The 20,593-nt window shown below is 41.5% G+C and overlaps 1 protein-coding gene across 8 annotated transcripts in view; it reads left to right on the forward strand.

Annotated features, from left to right (window-relative positions):
• FMNL2 (formin like 2) overlaps positions 1-20,593 on the forward strand; it is a 128,239-nt gene that overhangs the window by 86,657 nt on the left and 20,989 nt on the right. For all 8 annotated transcript variants that reach the window (XM_053982591.1, XM_053982587.1, XM_053982590.1 and 5 more), the window contains exons 7-10: positions 9,926-10,034; positions 13,151-13,227; positions 15,500-15,593; positions 19,574-19,648. In XM_053982591.1, the coding sequence (XP_053838566.1) occupies positions 9,926-10,034; positions 13,151-13,227; positions 15,500-15,593; positions 19,574-19,648 (355 nt within the window). The remainder of the gene's footprint in view (positions 1-9,925; positions 10,035-13,150; positions 13,228-15,499; positions 15,594-19,573; positions 19,649-20,593) is intronic.

Consider the following 20,593-nt stretch of genomic DNA (forward strand, 5'->3'; position numbering starts at 1 on the left):
GGAGGTTTTGGTGTGCCAGGCAGTGACCTTGGCCCTGGGGTACCTGGAAAATTTAATTCCCAGCCCTCAGGCAGTGCAGAGGAGGAGAGCTCTGGGGAAGAAATCCAGCTGTGGAGTGCGGCAGGATCACCTGGCCAGTTAATTTAGGGTTTTTTTAGTGGTTTTGGTGTTCTTTGCTCCTGAATTGCTCCGCCAGAAGTGGCGGAGCCCGAGCTGGCAGGAGGTGCTGTGTCCTCGGGAGGAGTGCTTGGGATTAGGAATGCCTAACTCAGGAATACCTTACATGTCTCTCACATTGTTTCTCTTCATTTCCTTCCACCCTTTCCCCTTTCTCACATCTCCCTGTGTTCCTCACCTGCCTGAATCTCCGTTTCAACGTCTCCTCCGTTCCCCTTTCCCCGCTCGAACGCTCTTCCCCCGTCCTCCCACCCTTGCCACCTCTCCCCTCCTTCCCCGCGCTCTCACCCCCCTCTCCCACGCCATCAGACTGGTTTCTCTGCCCGACCACCTTGAGCTCAAACGCTGCCACAGCTGCTTGGCAGCCGCCTGCCTCTGGAGCAGCTTCCCTTTGCGCCCCGCCGACGGCGCTGCCGCCCGCAAAACCCCGTAAGTGCCACTGGAAGGTGTCCCCTCGGGGCACGGAGCCCCCGGGGCCAGCGCTGCTGCCCTGCCGTGGATAACGTGGTGGCCACACGGACTGGGAGAAGGGACACCCAGGAGAAGGGAGCCGGGCTGCAGCACGTGGGGCTGGCACGTTGTCATTGCGGGATTTTGGCGGAGAGAGGGGAACAGCTGGCACGGAAGCGAGAGCGGAGTTCTCCTTATCGTGGTGCAAATAGTCGTGTTTGATACCTCAGCTTAGAGCTTTTAGCCCTTGTCTCTCTTATTTCCCCTTTTTGTTATAAATAGAGGCTTTGCTCACGGGCGAAACAGCCGCGGAAACGGGACCTGACAGAGTTTTCCAGCCAAAATTTTCCTCCTGCCCGCAGAGCCATCTTAGTACTGGGACAGCGTTTTTGGATTGGGTTTTGGAGGGTTTTTTTTTTCTTAAATCCGTGTTTTAAAATCCGTATTTTTAATATTCTTTTAAATGGGTATTTTTAAAAACAGTGTATTTTAAAAAAATATGTGTTTTTTTTAAAGGGCTCTTTTTAAAAGCATTTTTTTTCAGTAGCTGGGGATTATGTGTGTTCAAAAAAACCTGAAAGCTAAAGGTATGTGAGAGATTTTTAAGAAGGGAGAGGTTTTTTATAATATTTGAATTGTAATTTTTGTGATTAGTAAATACTGGTGAACTGAAGGAGAAACCTTTCCTCAGAACAAGGCAGGTGCTCAGCTGAGGAGGGGGTACAGGGTGGTTTTTTTTGGGCAAAACCAGGAGGTTCTGCCTCATCTCCGGGTGATAAATGAGATTTTTTTTTTGGGATGTGTGGACACCCAGGCTGTGTGGAAATTCCTGGAATGGTGGAAACCATGTGGTGGGAGGAAGGAACCCCAGAATCCCAGCCTGGCTTGGGTTGGAAGGGTTTGAACTCATCCCATTCCATGGGCAGCGACACCTCCCACTCCCCCATCCCAGCTGGGCTGAAAGCTTTGGAGGAGAAAGGAGAAGGCTGAGAAGATCTCGCCAGGATAATGCAAAATTCGGGAGCTGGCCTGGGTGGGCAGAGCTCTGTCCATGCTCCAGGACCTTCCCTCCCTCATTCCAGCCCCTGCTCCTCTCAGCAGTGCTAAGCTGCCAATTCCCTGCTCCCTGTTTCCCTGGCAACTGAGAGGGTTGGTTTTTTTTTTTTTTTTTCCTAAAGACGAGGCACAGGGATTTGGGAAACCGACACCAAAATGAGGGCAGGAGGATGAAAAAGGGGGGAAGAGCCTTTGGGGATTTCGTTGCTGCTTTTTTGGGAGAAGGAGCTTTACTGGGAGCCAGGCTCTGCTGTCGGATAAATATTAATGCAGGGTTTGCAGTGTCCCAGCCCATTAGAAATTCCCTTTCTTCTGAGCAAAATACTGGAGTTTTCATGTGGCTTGAACTGAGGAACTTCAGTGTCGAGTCTGTGAGGAGAGAATGATCCAGGCAAAGCCAGAAATGGGCTTTGATAATTGGGCTTAAATTTGACATGGTTTTGGGAGCTGCAGTCACTGACTTTGGGCTTTGCCAGTGACACTCAGGGGCCTGGGGGAGTCGTCCTTTGGTCAGATACTTCCTAATTTACCAGAACATCTTTGTGAGCTGCTCCAGGAGATGACAGAAACCCCAAACTGCTGGGATGAGCCAAAACCTTCCTTTCTGAAGGAAATTTTTTGCTGTCAGCTGATACAAACCCCACAGTTTCCAACCCACCACCAGCAAAATCGCAGGGATGGAACCCAAAACCCACCCAGCCCTGATGAGCTTCAGCTTCTCATCTCTGTGAGACCCACCCTGGGCTGCTCTCCTGGGAGCCAGGGGAGAACAGAGGATATTTTTTAGCAGCTAAAAGGTGAAAATGATGGGAGAAAGCAGATGTGATTTGTATTAAATCAGGGCATTCAAAGTCTGCACCAGTGGCACGTCCTGGAATTCCAGGAGAGTTTGGAATCTAATTCCAACCTTCCTCCCACTATCCCAGGCTGCTCCAAGCCCTGTCCAGCCTGGCCTTGGACACCTCCAGGGATCCAGGGCAGCCCCAGCTGCTCTGGGAATTCCAGCCCAGCCAGGAATTCCCAATTCCCAATCTCCCAGCCATCCCTGCCCTCTGGCAGTGGGAGCCATTCCCTGGCTCCTGTCCCTCCATCCCTTGTCCCCAGTCCCTCTCCAGCTCTCCTGGAGCCCCTTCAGGCCCTGCAAGGGGCTCTGAGCTCTGCCTGGAGCCTTCCCTTCTCCAGGGGAACATTCCCAGGGCTCTGAGCTCTGCCTGGAGCCTTCCCTTCTCCAGGGGAACATTCCCAGGGCTCTGAGCTCTGCCTGGAGCCTTCCCTTCTCCAGGGGAACATTCCCAGGGCTCTGAGCTCTGCCTGGAGCCTTCCCTTCTCCAGGGGAACATTCCCAGGGCTCTGAGCTCTGCCTGGAGCCTTCCCTTCTCCAGGGGAACATTCCCAGGGCTCTGAGCTCTGCCTGGAGCCTTCCCTTCTCCAGGGGAACATTCCCAGGGCTCTGAGCTCTGCCTGGAGCCTTCCCTTCTCCAGGGGAACATTCCCAGCTCTCCCAGCCTGGCTCCAGAGGGGCTCCAGCCCTGGGAGCAGCTCCATGGCCCTAAAATATAAAAATAAGTGATGGAATTCTTCTTTAACAGAAACGTTTCTCCATCAGATCTGATCTGGGTGAGAAAAAGAACCTCAGACTCTGTGTTCCAGCCCAGGATCAGCCTTGGCTTTGCTGGTTGTTGGTTTTCCCATGATGCTGTTGAAATCCCACTCTCTTCCTCATCCTCCTCACCCCAAATCTCTGGATCAGCTCCCTCCCCACTTGTGCCACCCCCTTGCAGACCCTTCCCCTCTGCAGGAGCTTCCACAGGCTCAGCTTTTCAGCTCCTGCTCCTCTGCAGGGGAAAGGTTTTGTCGTTCCCCCTGCAAGGAGGGGCCGTGGAAATGAAAGAGGAACCATCTGACTTTAATTAGCAGGATAAATATCCTGGGGGTGACATCATCTGGGACCTGCAGCAGACAGGAAATCAAACCCAACGAGTCCTCCAGCTGCTGGGCCAGGCCTCGGGGAGCCAGGAGTGAAGGAAAAGCAGGAGAAGCTCAGCCACCCCTTCCCTGGCTGGTGGAGCACAAGGGGAGGTGTCGGGGCTGCCACCAGCCTGCCCCGCCTTGGGGAGCAAACAAAACCATCAGGGAGCCTTGGGGTGGCTGCAGACACAGGGAAAAGCACCCCCAGCCTGAATTCCTGGGGCTGGGCCACGTTCTGCAGTTCCTGTACCAAAAATCCTCCTTAATGCTTGGTTCTGGTGGCTCTGTGAAGGAGTCACATCTGCTGAGGGGACGGGCTGGGAGGCCAGGGCAGAATTCCCTCTGTCCTGAGGGGCTGGCTGGGCACAGGAGCTCTCCAGGGATGCTCCAAGGCCAGGTCTCACCTGGGCTGTGCCCAGAGCAGGGGGCTGGGTGATGCCAGGCACTGGGACAAGGGGCAGGAACTGAGCCCAGGAAATTCCACCTGGACAGGAGCAGAACTTCCCTGGGCACTGCCCAAGCCCTGAGTGGAGACTCCTCCCTGGGGATATTCCAGAATCATCTGGAATGAGCACATCCCATCCCACCCTGCCATGGCAGGGACACCTCCCACCATCCCAGTGCTCCAGCCTGGCCTGGGACACTGCCAGGGATCCAGGGCAGCCCCAGCTGCTCTGGGAATTCCAGCCCAGCCAGGAATTCCCAATCTCCCAGCCATCCCTGCCCTCTGGCAGTGGGAGCCATTCCCTGGCTCCTGTCCCTCCATCCCTTGTCCCCAGTCCCTCTCCAGCTCTCCTGGAGCCCCTTCAGGCCCTGCAAGGGGCTCTGAGCTCTGCCTGGAGCCTTCCCTTCTCCAGGGGAACATTCCCAGGGCTCTGAGCTCTGCCTGGAGCCTTCCCTTCTCCAGGGGAACATTCCCAGGGCTCTGAGCTCTGCCTGGAGCCTTCCCTTCTCCAGGGGAACATTCCCAGGGCTCTGAGCTCTGCCTGGAGCCTTCCCTTCTCCAGGGGAGCATTCCCAGCTCTCCCAGTTTGGCCTGGAAAGGTGTGGAGAGGTTTAGGAGGGACATCTCAGCTTGGGAAGGTTCCATCCAAGTGGTTGGACCCAGGCTGAAATTCCAGCAGATCAGTCCCAGTGCTTCCCAATTGTGTTTTTCCAAGCCCCTGGAAATACCAAAATCTGGATTTATGGTCATTTTTATTGTTTATTCCTCCCATTTCTTAGAGCCAACAGAACTGGTGGATGCTTCAATTCTGAAAGTTAGGGATTCACCAGGCACCGAGGAAATTATTTTTCTTCCAATGATGGCATGATAAAAATCTCATTAATTTGATTTAAAATGTATGGAAAATAATTCTGCAGCCCTTCATAATTTATATCCGAGATAAACCAGTGTAGGAACCATCTCTGTGGGCCTAAAAATACTTTATTTTTTTTTTTTTTTTCACATTTGGTGGGATGAATGTGTGGGATTGGCAGGTCTGGGGTGGTGCAGGCAGCACTGGAGGTGCTCCCACACTTCCCAGTTCAGATTCCCAGTTTGGGGTCACTCAGCTCCTGTTGTGACTGGGGAATGGGACAGGAGGGGAATGTGGGATCCAAGGGGATGTGGGACAGCCCCATTCCCACCAGGAGCATCCCAAATATCCAGGTGCAGGTGCAGAGCTTGGGGCTGGCAGCCTCCTCCTGTGCTGCTCCCAAAATTGAGCTCCAGTGCTCCAACCCCTCCAGACTAACAGCTAAATATAATACAACTAAACTCCCTTATAATACATTACTTTGTAACTTTACATTTATTTTATAATTATTTTAATTAATATTTAGTAGTACATGTTTATCATTTAATCTATTTACATTATTTAATCTATTTATTACATACACTTTATACATTAGTTAATATGGAGTGCTGATCCCAAACTGGGTCACATTTCCCAAAATCCTGCAGTGCCCTGAGCTGATGGATTCATTCATATTTATGGATGGGAAAAAAAAAAAAAAAAAAAAGGAAAAAAAAAAACCTCCTTTGATAAAATCCTGCTTCCTTTCATCTCGGCTGGGAAGGAAAAGCCCAGGGGAGGGATTGTGGAAAGCTGGGAATTGTGGGCAGGGTGCACCCAGCCCTGGTGTGGGACCTTGTTCCTCTTGGTCTGTGCATTTAAAAAGGAGGAATTTTCAGGGATGAGCTGGGAAGTCACAATAAACTGGTGTGCTACTCCCTGTTCCTGCTTTTTTGTGGATTTAACCAGGAATTTTCAGGGATGAGCTGGGAAGTCACAATAAACTGGTGTGCTACTCCCTGTTCCTGCTTTTTTGTGGATTTAAACCAGGAATTTTCAGGGATGAGCTGGGAAGTCACAATAAACTGGTGTGCTAGTCCCTGGTTTTGGGGATTTAAACTGGGAATTTTCAGGGATTCACAAAAACGGGTGTGGTATTCTGTGTCCTTACCTTTTTTGTGGATTTAAACAGGGAATTTGTAGGGATGAGCCAAGAGGTATGAAAAACTGGTGTGCTACTCCCTGTTCCTGCTTTTATCGTGGATTTTAACAGGGAATTTTCAGGGATGAGCTGGGAAATCACAATAAACCAGTGTGGTATTCCCTGTTCCTGCTTTTTTGTGGATTTTAACAGGGAATTTTCAGGGATGATCCAGGGAGTCACAATAAACCAGTGTGGTATTCCCTGTTCTTGCTTTTATCGTGGATTTAAACTGGGAAATTTCAGGGATGAGCTGGGAAATCACAATAAACCGGTGTGGTATTCCCTGTTCCTGCTTTTTTGTGGATTTTAACAGGGAATTTTCAGGGATGAGCTGGGAAATCACAATAAACCGGTGTGGTATTCCCTGTTCCTGCTTTTTTGTGGATTTTACCAGGGAATTTTCAGGGATGAGCTGGGAAATCACAATAAACCAGTGTGGTATTCCCTGTTCTTGCTTTTTTGTGGATTTTAACAGGGACTTTGCAGGGATGAGCTGGGAAATCACAATAAACCGGTGTGGTATTCCCTGTTCCTGGTTTTTTTGTGGATTTAAACTGGGAATTTTCAGGGATGAGCTGGGAAAACACAATAAACCAGTGTGGTATTCCCTGTTCCTGCTTTTTTGTGGATTTTAACAGGGAATTTTCAGGGATGATCCAGGGAGTCACAATAAACCAGTGTGGTATTCCCTGTTCCTGCTTTTTTGTGGATTTAAACTGGGAATTTTCAGGGATGAGCTGGGAAATCACAATAAACCGGTGTGGTATTCCCTGTTCCTGCTTTTTTGTGGATTTAAACTGGGAATTTTCAGGGATGAGCTGGGAAATCGCAATAAACTGGTGTGGTATTCCCTGTTCCTGGTTTTTTTGTGGATTTTAACAGGGAATTTTCAGGGATGAGCTGGGAAAACACAATAAACCGGTGTGGTATTCCCTGTTCCTGCTTTTTTGTGGATTTTAACAGGGAATTTTCAGGGATGAGCTGGGAAATCACAATAAACCAGTGTGGTATTCCCTGTTCCTGCTTTTATCATGGATTTAAACTGGGAATTTTCAGGGATGAGCCAGGAATTCACAATAAACCAGTGTGGTATTCCCTGTTCCTGCTTTTTTGTGGATTTTACCAGGGAATTTTCAGGGATGAGCCAGGGAGTCACAAAAACTGGTTTGGTATTCTGTGTCCTTACCTTTTTTGTGGATTTAAACAGGGAATTTGTAGGGATGAGCCAAGAAGTATGAAAAACTTGTGTGCTACTCCCTGTTCCTGCTTTATTGTGGATTTAAACTGGGAATTTTCAGGGATGAGCTGGGAAATCACAATAAACCGGTGTGGTATTCCCTGTTCCTGGTTTTTTTGTGGATTTTAACAGGGAATTTTCAGGGATGAGCCAAGAAGTATAAAAAACTGGTGTGCTATTCCTTGTTCCTGCTTTTATTGTGGATTTAAACTGGGAATTTTCAGGGATGAGCTGGGAAATCACAATAAACCGGTGTGGTATTCCCTGTTCCTGGTTTTTTTGTGGATTTAAACTGGGAATTTTCAGGGATGAGCTGGGAAAGCACAATAAACCAGTGTGGTATTCCCTGTTCCTGCTTTTTTGTGGATTTTAACAGGGAATTTTCAGGGATGATCCAGGGAGTCACAATAAACCAGTGTGGTATTCCCTGTTCCTGCTTTTTTGTGGATTTAAACTGGGAATTTTCAGGGATGAGCTGGGAAATCACAATAAACCAGTGTGGTATTCCCTGTTCCTGCTTTTATCGTGGATTTTAACAGGGAATTTTCAGGGATGAGCTGGGAAATCACAATAAACTGCTGTGCTACTCCCTGTTCCTGCTTTTATTGTGGATTTAAACCAGGAATTTTCAGGGATGATCCAGGAATTCACAATAAACCAGTGTGGTATTCCCTGTTCCTGCTTTTTTGTGGATTTAAACTGGGAATTTTCAGGGATGAGCTGGGAAATCACAATAAACCAGTGTGCTACTCCCTGTTCCTGGTTTTTTTGTGGATTTTAACAGGGAATTTTCAGGGATGAGCCAAGAAGTATAAAAAACTGGTGTGCTATTCCTTGTTCCTGCTTTTATTGTGGATTTTAACTGTGAATTTTCAGGGATGATCCAGGAAATCACAGTAAACCAGTGTGGTATTCCCCGTTCCTGCTTTTTTGTGGATTTAAACCAGGAATTTTCAGGGATGAGCTGGGAAATCACAATAAACCAGTGTGGTATTCCCCGTTCCTGGTTTTTTGTGGATTTTAACAGGGAATTTTCAGGGATGAGTTGGGAAATCACCATAAACCAGTGTGCTACTCCCTGTTCCTGGTTTTTTTGTGGATTTTAACTGTGAATTTTCAGGGATGATCCAGGAAATCACAGTAAACCAGTGTGGTATTCCCTGTTCTTGCTTTTATTGTGGATTTAAACAGGGAATTTTCAGGGATGAGCTGGGAAATCACAATAAACCAGTGTGATATTCCCTGTTCCTGCTTTTTTGTGGATTTTACCAGGGAATTTTCAGGGATGAGCCGGGAATTCACAACAAACCAGTGTGCTACTCCCTGTCCCAGTTTTACTGGGAATATTCCCTGTCACCTGTGCTGGCAGGAAGGGCTGAGGTGCAGCTCGTGGGGATTTTTATCCTTGCCAGGACCTTCTCCTCCTTCATTTCCACCCAGTGTTTCCTGCTTGTCCTTTATGTCCCCCTGTTCTTTTGAGAGTTCTAAAGTTCTTCCAAAAGTCCCTGTGCCTTCTGACATTTACCTACCTCAGCTGAGTTTTCTCACTCATGTTCACGTAAATAATGATTGGTTTGCAATTCTTCTTGTGGGAGGAGAGAACTGATGGGCAGTGTGGAGAGGTGGCACTTTCACCCTCCAATCCACTGCCATTTTTATTATTATTATTATTATTATTATTATTATTATTATTATTATTATTATTATATTTATTATATTTATTATTATTATATTTATTATTGTTGTTATTATTATTATATTAATTATATTAATTATATTATATTATATTATATTATATTATATTATATTATATTATATTATATTATATATATTATATTATATTATATATTATATATATTATATTATATTATATTATATATATTATCGATACAATATTATATATTGTACACAATATTATATATTGTATACAATATACAATTTATATATTGCATACATTATACAATATTATATATTGTATACAATATTATATTGTATACAATATTATTATATGTATTATATAATATGTATTATTAATATTATTAAATAATAGTATATAAATAATAGTAATAATAGTATTATTAAATAATATAATAATATATAAATGTATTATTATATGTATTATATAATATTGTGTACAATACACAATATTATATATTGTATACAATATACAATTTATAGTGTATATTATTATTATTTTATATAAATGGAATATAATATTGTAAATAATAGAAGGATTAATAATATAATAATATAATAATATAATAATATGATGATGATGATAATAATAATAATAATAATAATAATAATAATAAAAAAAAAAATAAATAATAATAAATATTATTATTGTATATACAGTGGAGTCAGAAAACAAAGCTGCCCTTTTTAGGTTCTTTTTCTTTCCTTTGCCATCCAGCCTGCTCCTGGGAGTGGTTCCGTGTGGCAGCTCTGGAGAACTCCTCGTGTCAGCCAGCGGAGGGCCATTGTCCCTCCTTGTGTCACTGCCCTGAGCTGCGCTGTGAGCGGTGAGAAATGGGGTTTGTGGTTTTTTCCCTGCAGGTACAACACGCTGCCGAGCCGGAGAACGCTGAAGAACTCGCGCCTGGTGAGCAAGAAGGACGATGTGCACGTGTGCATCATGTGCCTGCGGGCCATCATGAACTACCAGGTCACTGCCTGCAATCTTCTGCCTCGGGGGAAGGGGGGAGCGAAGGGGCCGGGGGGGATTGCTGGGAAAATGGGTGCAAATATTGGAATTCTCATAACACGGCGATGAGGGAGACACAACGCAGGTTTAGGGAAAGGGCAGTAAGAGCCTGGACGTGTCGGGCCAGCTCCTGTTCATTAGGTGTGCAGCTAATTAGGTTTGAATTAGTCTGGAGTTTACATATAATATAATATATATAATAAAATATGATAGATATATATTTTATATATATAATATAATGTAATGTAATGTAATATAATATAATATAATGTAATGTAATGTAATATAATATAATATAATATAATATAATATAATATAATATAATATAATGTAATGTAATGTAATGTAATGTAATGTAATATAATGTAATGTAATATAATGTAATATAATGTAATATAATATAATATAATGTGATATAATATAATGTGATATAATGTGATATAATGTGATATAATATAATATAATATAATAATATAATATAATATAATATAATATAATATAATATAATATAATATAATATAATATAATATAATATAATATATAACAATCGGTTCTATGTATATTTAATATATAATATAATTTTACATAATGTGGGTTTAGGGAAAGGGCAGTAAGAGCCTGGACGTGTTGGGCCAGCTCCTGTTCATTAGGTGTGCAGCTAATTAGGTTTGAATTAGTCTGGAGTTTACTTATAATATAATATAATATATATAATAAAATACATGATAGATATATATTTTATATATATAATATAATGTAATATAATATAATATAATATAATATAATATAATATAATATAATATAATATAATATAATATAATATAATATAATATAATATAATGTAATGTAATGTAATGTGATATGATATAATGTGATATAATGTGATATGATATAATATGATATGATATGATATACTATAATATGATATAATATAATATAATATAATATAATATAATATGATATAATAATAATATAATGTAATATAATATAATATAATATAATATAATATAATATAATATAATATAATATAATATAATGTAATGTAATGTAATATAATATAATATAATATAATGTAATATAATATAATATAATATAATATAATATAATATAATATAATATAATATAATATAATATAATATAACATATAACAATCGGTTCTAAGTATATTTAATATATAATATAATTTTACATAATGTGGGTTTAGGGAAAGGGCAGTAAGAGCCTGGACGTGTCGGGCCAGCTCCTGTTCATTAGGTGTGCAGCTAATTAGGTTTGAATTAGTCTGGATTTTACTTGTGTTATTGTAAGTTGTAAAGGAAATAATATGTTGTTATTATTTTATATAAATAGAATATAATATTGTAAATAATAGAAGTAAATATAATATAATATAATATAATATAATATAATATAATATAATATAATATAATATAATATAATATAATATATAACAATCGGTTCTAAGTATATTTAATATATAATATAATTTTACATAATGCGGGTTTAGGGAAAGGGCAGTAAGAGCTCCTGTTCATTAGGTGTGCAGCTAATTAGGTTCTAATTAGTCTGGTGTTTACTTGTGTTATTATAAGTTATTATTATAAGTTGTTATTATTTTATATAATTTATATATATAAATATATATATATAATTTATATAAAATATATAATTTTATATTATTTTATATAAATAGAATATAATATTGTAAATAATTGAAGTATGTATAATATAATATAATATAATATAATATAATATAATATAATATAATATAATATAATATAATATAATATAATATATAACAATCGATTCTATGTATATTTAATATATAATATAATTTTACATAAATACAAAATTTATATAATTTTAATATTTATATTTCTATAAATAATATATATGTAATTATATTCTTTATTATAATTATATTAGTATATAATTATATATTTAATAATATATAATACAATATATAATCATTATATAATTCTTATAATATATTAATATATTAATATATAATTATTATAAAATAATATAGTTATTATATTTTTATAGTATAATATCTATTTATATAAATATAAATAATATATTTATATCAATATATTTCTATAAATATGTAATAATAGACTGTTAATATCCATAAAATAGATAAAGATAATAAACTATAAAGTTATATGATAATTATTAAATAATATTAAAGATTATATTTAATTTTTAAATAATAATTATGAATATATTAAGTAATATATTGACTACTATATGAAATGCATAATAAGTATATTAAATAATACAAATACATTAAATAACAAATATTTACTCTTTAATACTAATTACTTACATAATAACTACAGAATGAATTATAAGTTATAAAATATTATTCTAAAGGGATTTAGTTCTGTTACATTTCGTTTTTAGTCTGGAGTTGAGTGGTAAATAGGGATTTCTGGAGAAGATGGAAAATCCCAGTTCCCCTTGTGTGTGCCCATGCAGAGCCCTTGGGGTCGCTGGCACTGACTCCCTCCCAAGCTCATCCTGTTCTCCCGTGGGATGCTGGGAGCCTCAGGAATTTGGGATTTTCTGCTAAAGCCAGGAAAAGCCCTGCTGGACACCTTGCTGAGCAGCTGGCAGGGATTTGTGGCTGCTCTGCTCCCGGGGCCATGCGGGAACAATCATGCAGTGGGAATTCCAGAGGAATTCTCTCTGGGCTTGGGAGAGCAGAGCCAGCTGTGCTCCTGCAGGGACTGCAAATTCCAGCTGGGACAATAAATGAGCACAGTCAAACAGGGACTGGAGGAGAGGGAACGAGCAGAAGGGTTGGGGGTGGTGTAGGGGCAGCTCTTGGACCCTTTTTTTGTTGCTGAAGTGGCCAAAGGCAGCACTTCCAAACGCTGCTGATGGCAGGGAATTGTAAAACCGTGGAATACCCGGAGCTGGAAGCTGTGATGGACGGTGGGAGGGTGAAATACTCCGCTTTTAAATTCCACGAGGTTCTGTTTGGCTGGAAGCACGGGGAGGAGCTGTCAGGGAGGTGGGATCGGTGGGATTTTGGGGTCAGACTGAGGCAGGATTGTCCCTCCTCTTTCCAGTACGGATTCAACATGGTCATGTCCCACCCTCACGCCGTTAACGAGATCGCCCTGAGTCTGAACAACAAGAACCCCAGGTAGGCTCCTCTTGCTCCTAGGGGTGAGCAAGCAGGTGAGTAAAGAGGGCTTGGAAGGAGCTTCCAGAGGGGGATGTGGAGGAGAAACCAGGCTTTGCTCTGGATCAGATGGAATCTGGAATGGTGCAGATAAACGAGCAGCGCCTGTCTGGTTTCAGAAGCTGCTGGTTCTCCAGCTCTAGCTATGGCTTCAGGCTGAAGGAGGGGGGCTTAGGTGGGACATTGGGAAGGAATTCCTGGCTGGGATGGAATTCCCAGAGAAGCTGTGGCTGGCCCTGGATCCCTGGAAGTGTCCAAGGCCAGCCTGGAATAGCAGAAAGTGTCCCTGCCCGTGGCAGGTGGTGGCACTGGATCATCTTTAAGCTCCTTCCCACCAAAACCATTCTGGAATTTTGGGATTCAGCTGAAATTTGGCTGCTGGAGCCCTTCTGCTCTGTTGCAGTGCAGGGAAACCCCAATGGCAATGAGCAGCTTCACGTGGGATTTTCCTGAAGAGAGGGAGAATCTTCTTTATCCAAGATCCTTAGCTTGGAATTCCTCTGGGAGAGGCTTTCACTTCTGTTCTGGGTCAGGTTGCAGCCACAGCCAGGATGCTGCAATTCCTCAGTGGAGCTGCTGGTGATTCCATGCCCCTCCTGTCCCACACATCCCTGTGATCCCTCCTCCAGCAGATCCTGGAGTTCTGAACCTTGGCAGGTCAAACCTGGCAGTGACACGGAGATGTTCCCAAGGGAAGGGGGATGAGCTGATAACCTCACTGGATGTGGATTCCCAGCCCGGACTGAGGCTGGGAGCAGGAGCAGGAATCTTGTCCTGAGGGAAGCAGCTTCTTCCTGCTTTCTTTTATTCAGCCCCAAGTCAGCAAGCCAAGAATAAATGGGAAGTTTATTGGTTTTATAATTTTTAAAATAATTTTTTTATCATCTTTCTTTTTTAATCATCATTTTTTTATCATCATTTTTATCATTTCCCAGTGCCTGTAAATCAGGGGACAACCCAAGTTTTCACTTTTGGAAGAAGTGGGTTATTTCTATTTTGGTGGATAAAAAACCTACTTTGAAATGTGACTGGAATAATCTGGGGACTAACCCCTGCTCAGAACCCAAACTGTGTTTGTTTTAGCCCCGTGGGAGCTGTTGGAGAGCCCTGAGGTTTGGGAGCCCAGGGTGGGAAGCAGCAGCTCCAGGGAATTCTGCTCGCCCCAGAGGCGTGGGCAGCACTGGAGACTCCAATCCCAGAGATCTCCATCCCCTCCCCTCAGAGGGAATATTCCAGCAAATCCCCACCACAGCTCCTTGATCCTGAAAAACCCTGCAAGTTCTTCTTGTGCCAGGAGGAAAAAGAAAAAAAAAAAAAACAAAAAAACGAACCCTTGGGGAGGCAGAATTGAACATTCCATTTAAAATTTCCTAGGGAAGTGACCATTTTTTCTGGTTTCCAAAGATAACCTTGACCCTTTGAGAGCCCACAAGGTATTTCTTGTTCTGTAACATCTGCTTTGAGTCGCTGCTTGAGCATGGGACTAATTTTTTTCTGTGTGTGCATGGTTTGCCTCTGCTCAGAGCTCAGCTGCCCCAGAAAGTCTTTTGTTTTCCAGGAATCCTGGAAGGAAATACTGTGGATTATTTCCATGAGGGTTACACCGAGTTTGCTGCATGTTTTTCCCTCAGTGATCTCGTTTTCTCTCTGCTTCACTGCTGAAAATCAGCTCAAATTCCTGATTTTTAAGGAAAGGGATGTGCTCCAACAGCCTGTGTTCCTGCAGTGAATTGTGTGTGTGTGTGTGTGGGGCGGGCTATAAATACAAATTATCACAGAGAATAATTCAGATTTGTGTCAGGGAAACTGCAGATTGGAATGTTAAGCTCTTCCATTAAAACCTGGCCTCCAGGGAAGGTGGCTGGGGTTGCTCCTTTGGGTGTGTGCAGGGAATTCCCTGGGAGCAGCCTTGCCTTTGCCAGAGCTCCTCCGGTGCCTTTTCGTTTTGAGTTCCCCACTGGGGATTTCAATCCCTGCATGGTTTGAGAAGCTTTAAAAACTTAGTGGGGGAAGTGGTGGGGGGAAGCTGCATGATCCCAGGAGAGGCAAAATTCCCACTGATAAACACCCACGGGCTGAGGCTGCAGCTCCCACCTTGTCCCTCTAGCAGGGAGCAGATTCACCTGGGCTTGGGTTTAAACAGCTGGGAAAAGTGAGATTAATCCGGGCCTGTAGAAGGGAGGAGATGGGCCAGGTGCTGTCCCTGAGGGTGTCCCTTTTGCTCTCTCCACAGGACAAAGGCCCTGGTCCTGGAACTCCTGGCAGCAGTTTGCCTGGTCCGAGGGGGCCACGAGATCATTTTGTCCGCGTTTGATAACTTCAAGGAGGTTCGTGGAGCTGCTTCAGCAAATTTGGCTGTCCCCCCACTTCTCTTAGGATTGATTGGAGGCTGCTCATCCTGAATTCCCTGCAGGAAGGGTTTTGTTTCTCCCCTGGAGCACCCTGGTGTCCATTCCATGGTCTCCATGTTTATGCAGAAGAGCTGGAATTCCAACAGTTCCAGCAGCTTTTATTCCCAGCACCGCCCAGGACAATGGGGGTATCCCATTGCTGGAATGGGATATCCCATAAAAACCAGCAGCAAAATAAATGCTCCTCAACACAGAACCATCCAAACAAACATCTTAAAAAAACAATTGAAAAAAGTTCTGAAAACAACAAATCAAAAACTCAAAAAAACCCTCACAGCTCTCACGTGTAACCCCTCAACAAAAGAATTCCACAAAAATAATAACAACAAAGCCAAAAAAACATATTTCAAGCATAAAAAATTTAAAGAGGTAACAAAATATTACCCAAAATCTACAAAAAATACACAAACACCAAATCATTAACCCAAAATACAAAAAAAAACCCACTATACAAATCAGTACTATTCCAAATATAAATGAAAGCTTTTTATCATAAAAGGTGCTTTGCAACATATAAAATACAAATATTAATAATAATTCAACTGCTGGAAATAATAATAATTCAAATTACTGGAATAATGTTATCCATTGTTTGCATATTTATGCAAAAGAGTTGTAATTCCAACAATTCCAGCACCTGCCAGGGCAGGCAAACTGCTGGAGTGGGATATCCCAGCTTATCTCAGCCTTATCTCAAATAATAAAAACCTGCAACAAAATAAACGCTCCTCAATACAGAACAATCCAGACAAACATCTTAAAAAAACAATTTCAAAAAGTTCTGAAAACAACAAATCAAAAACTCAAAAAAACCCTCACAGCTCTCACGTGTAACCCCTCAACAAAAGAATTCCACAAATATAATAACAACAAAGCCAAAAAAACATATTTCAAGCATAAAAAATTTAAACAGGTAACAAAATATTACCCAAAATCTACAAAAAATACACAAACACTAAATCATTAACCCAAAATACAAAAAAAAAACCAGTATACAAATCAGTACTATTCCAAATATAAATAAAAGCCTTTTATCATAAAAGGTGCTTTGCAACATATAAAATACAAATATTAATAATAATTCAACTGCTGGAAATAATAATAATTCAAATTACTGGAATAATGTTATCCATCGTTTGCATATTTATGCAAAAGAGTTGTAATTCCAACAATTCCAGCACCTGCCAGGGCAGGCAAACTGCTGGAGTGGGATATCCCAGCTTATCTCAGCCTTATCTCAAATAATAAAAACCTGCAACAAAATAAACGCTCCTCAATACAGAACAATCCAGACAAACTTCTTAAAAAAACAATTGAAAAAAGTTCTGAAAACAACAAATCAAAAACTCAAAAAACCCCTCACAGCTCTCACGTGTAACCCCTCAACAAAAGAATTCCACAAATATAATAACAACAAAGCCAAAAAAACATATTTCAAGCATAAAAAATTTAAAGAGGTAACAAAATATTACCCAAAATCTACAAAAAATACACAAACACCAAATCATTAACCCAAAATACAAAAAAAAACCCCACTATACAAATCAGTACTATTCCAAATATAAATGAAAGCTTTTTATCATAAAAGGTGCTTTGCAACATATAAAATACAAATATTAATAATAATTCAACTGCCGGAAATAATAATAATTCAAATTACAGGAATAATGTTATCCATCGTTTGCATATTTATGCAAAAGAGTTGTAATTCCAACAATTCCAGCACCTGCCAGGGCAGGCAAACTGCTGGAGTGGGATATCCCAGCTTATCTCAGCCTTATCTCAAATAATAAAAACCTACAACAAAATAAACGCTCCTCAATACAGAACAATCCAGACAAACATCTTAAAAAAACAATTTCAAAAAGTTCTGAAAACAACAAATCAAAAACTCAAAAAAACCCTCGCGGCTCTCCATGTAAGCCCTCAACAAAAGAATTCCACAAAAATAATAACAACAAAACTCATCAAAAATCCATATTTCAAGTATAAAAAATTTAAACAGGTAACAAAATATTACCCAAAATCTACAAAAAATACACAAACACCAAATCATTAACCCAAAATGCAAAAAAAAACCACTATACAAATCAGTACTATTCCAAATATAAATAAAAGCCTTTTACCATAAAAGGTGTTTCCCAACAAGTAAAACCATCATATAAAAATACAAATATTAATAATAATTCAACGGCCGGAAATAATAATAATTCAAATTACTGGAATAATGTTATCAATCTTTTCCATATTTATGCAAAAGAGTTGTAATTCCAACAATTCCAGCACCTGCCAGGGCAGGCAAACTGCTGGAGTGGGATATCCCAGCTTATCTCAGCCTTATCTCAAATAATAAAAACCTACAACAAAATAAACGCTCCTCAATACAGAACAATCCAGACAAACATCTGAAAAAAACAATTTCAAAAAGTTCTGAAAACAACAAATCAAAAACTCAAAAAAACCCTCACAGCTCTCCATGTAAGCCCTCAACAAATAATTCCACAAAAATAATAACAACAAAACTCATCAAAAATCCATATTTCAAGTATAAAAAATTTAAACAGGTAACAAAATATTACCCAAAATCTACAAAAAATACACAAACACCAAATCATTAACCCAAAATACAAAAAAAAACCACTATACAAATCAGTACTATTCCAAATACAAAATAAATAAAAGCCTTTTACCATAAAAGGTGTTTCCCAACAAGTAAAACCATCATATAAAAATACAAATATTAATAATAATTCAACGGCCGGAAATAATAATAATTCAAATTACTGGAATTATGTTATCAATCTTTTCCATATTTATGCAAAAGAGTTGTAATTCCAACAATTCCAGCACCTGCCAGGGCAAACTGCTGGAGTGGGATATCCCAGCCGAGCTGGAAAATTTCCAAAGAACTGGAAATAATAATTTAATTCAAATGCTGCTGGAAGGGGATATCCCAGCCGAGCTCCCCCAGCAGCATTCCCAGCCCTTTGTCCTGCTCTCCATGGATTTGGGAGAAGCAGCTCCGTGGTTTTATCCGCGTTGCCTGAGGGTGGCATTGCGGGAGGAGCAGAATTCCAGGAGAGCAGAGGGAGCTGTGGGACAGCTTTGGGAGCTCCAGTGAAATCCAGAATCTCGGAGGGCTCCGTGGGATCCAAACTGAGTGGGACAGAGAGGCAGGATTGTTCCCTGTGCAGGGAATTGGCTCTCCCCCAGAAGAGCTGCCGGGTTGTTTTCATACAAAAATATTCCAGAAGGATTGGATATGGGAGGGGAGGTGTGCTGGTGGCATCTCTGGGTGGGAAATCCATCTGGAATTTGCAAATAAACCCAGGATTCAGGTGCTTTGGAAAAAAAAAAAAAAAAAACAGAACTGAGGAGCTTTTCTGAAGGTGGTCCATGACTTTGAAGAATCCAATGTGTTTTGCTCCAAGGCAAGAAGAAATGCCAAGAAAATAAATTGGGATTCAGCTCATCCAGACAGCTTTTGGAAGGTCACTCTGGAATTCTGACCAGCTTATTGTTGCACGGATTTATTTTCACTCCTCCTTCAGCCAGGGATAATTTTCTCTTTTTCCCCTCCCTGTCATTTGGGTTTCTCCCTAATTACAGAGAAAAGCCAGCTCTGAGCTGTGGCACAGCCTGGTGCAACTCTGCTCCTTCCACTCTTGGATAAAATCCAACTTTTAAGGAGAAAAAGAGATAAAAAGAGTTCTTTTGTAATTACAAACGCACAGGAATTGTGCCTGGCTCCTCAGCCTCACACTTCAGGTGCCCACATGGAATTATTTATGATATTTTAACGAGAGGAAACCTGGCTGGAGAGGCTCTGAACAGGCAGATAAAGCGCGTTTGAAATGATTTTCGGGGCTGACCCCAGGTGTGGTGCTGGTTTTCAGGTGTGTGGGGAGAAGCAGCGCTTCGAGAAGCTCATGGAGCATTTCCGGAACGAGGACAACAACATTGACTTCATGGTGAGTGGAATTCTCCAGAAACTCCTGGGTTTTCCATCATTTTCCTTCCCCGGGCCTGCCCCTGCTGTCTCAGGCAGAGCTGTAGCAGCAGGGAGGGTGTTGGTTCCAGGGCTAATGGCAAAAAATCTCCCAAATCTGAGGGTTTAAGGTCTTTGCTGGAGTGTGAGAAACAAATCCTAATTTAATCAGGAAAAATCTCCCTTGAATTCCTGCTTGGATCCCATGTGGGTCCGTTCTGAGCAGGATTTCCCACCCCAGCACTGGAATTCTGAGGCCTCTGTTGCACTTTGTATCAATTTAGTGCTGAGCTTTGTGTAAAAGACCTTTTTCTGCCAAAAATCAGGTGTTAGAGCAGCAGCGAGGTGATTCCTGCGGGCTTTGAACGCTCCAGGAATGTTTCCAGGACAGGATCACAGCCCTGAGGGCCAGCAGGTTAAAAAAAATGAGGTGATGTGAGGGAGGCAGGCTGGCAAATTCCTTGGATTTAAAAAGAAAAGGAGGAAATTACACGATCCTTGCATTTTCCCTCAAGGCACCCAGCCTGGAATTTCAGATTTATCCCATCCATTTTTTCTTCTGGGCCCTGGAATAGATCCCAGGGAAGTGGCCAAATTCCAGTGTCAAACTGGTGATCCAGGGGGTGCCTTCAGTTCCTTCTTCCCACCAAATGATCCGGAGTTGTGGAGTCCCCTGGAGGCTCTTCCTGCAGGAAAATCAGATTGCTCCAACCCTCAGGCTCCTCCTAGAAATCTGGGAAGGATCCTGGTGGATGTTGGGAAGCTGCTGCTGCTGCAGGATGGGGTTTTATCCATGAAAAACCCAGCAAGGATGAGGGAAATTCCTTCCTGGAGCAGCTCCCAGGGGTGGCAGACGGGATCCTGAGAGGCCTGGGGGTACCTGGGCACAGCAGGGTGTGGCAAGGGAAGGAGAATTTTTGGGATTTCT

The sequence above is a fragment of the Vidua macroura genome, chromosome 7 (genome assembly GCF_024509145.1).
Source record: "Vidua macroura isolate BioBank_ID:100142 chromosome 7, ASM2450914v1, whole genome shotgun sequence".
Lineage (NCBI taxonomy): Eukaryota > Metazoa > Chordata > Aves > Passeriformes > Viduidae > Vidua > Vidua macroura.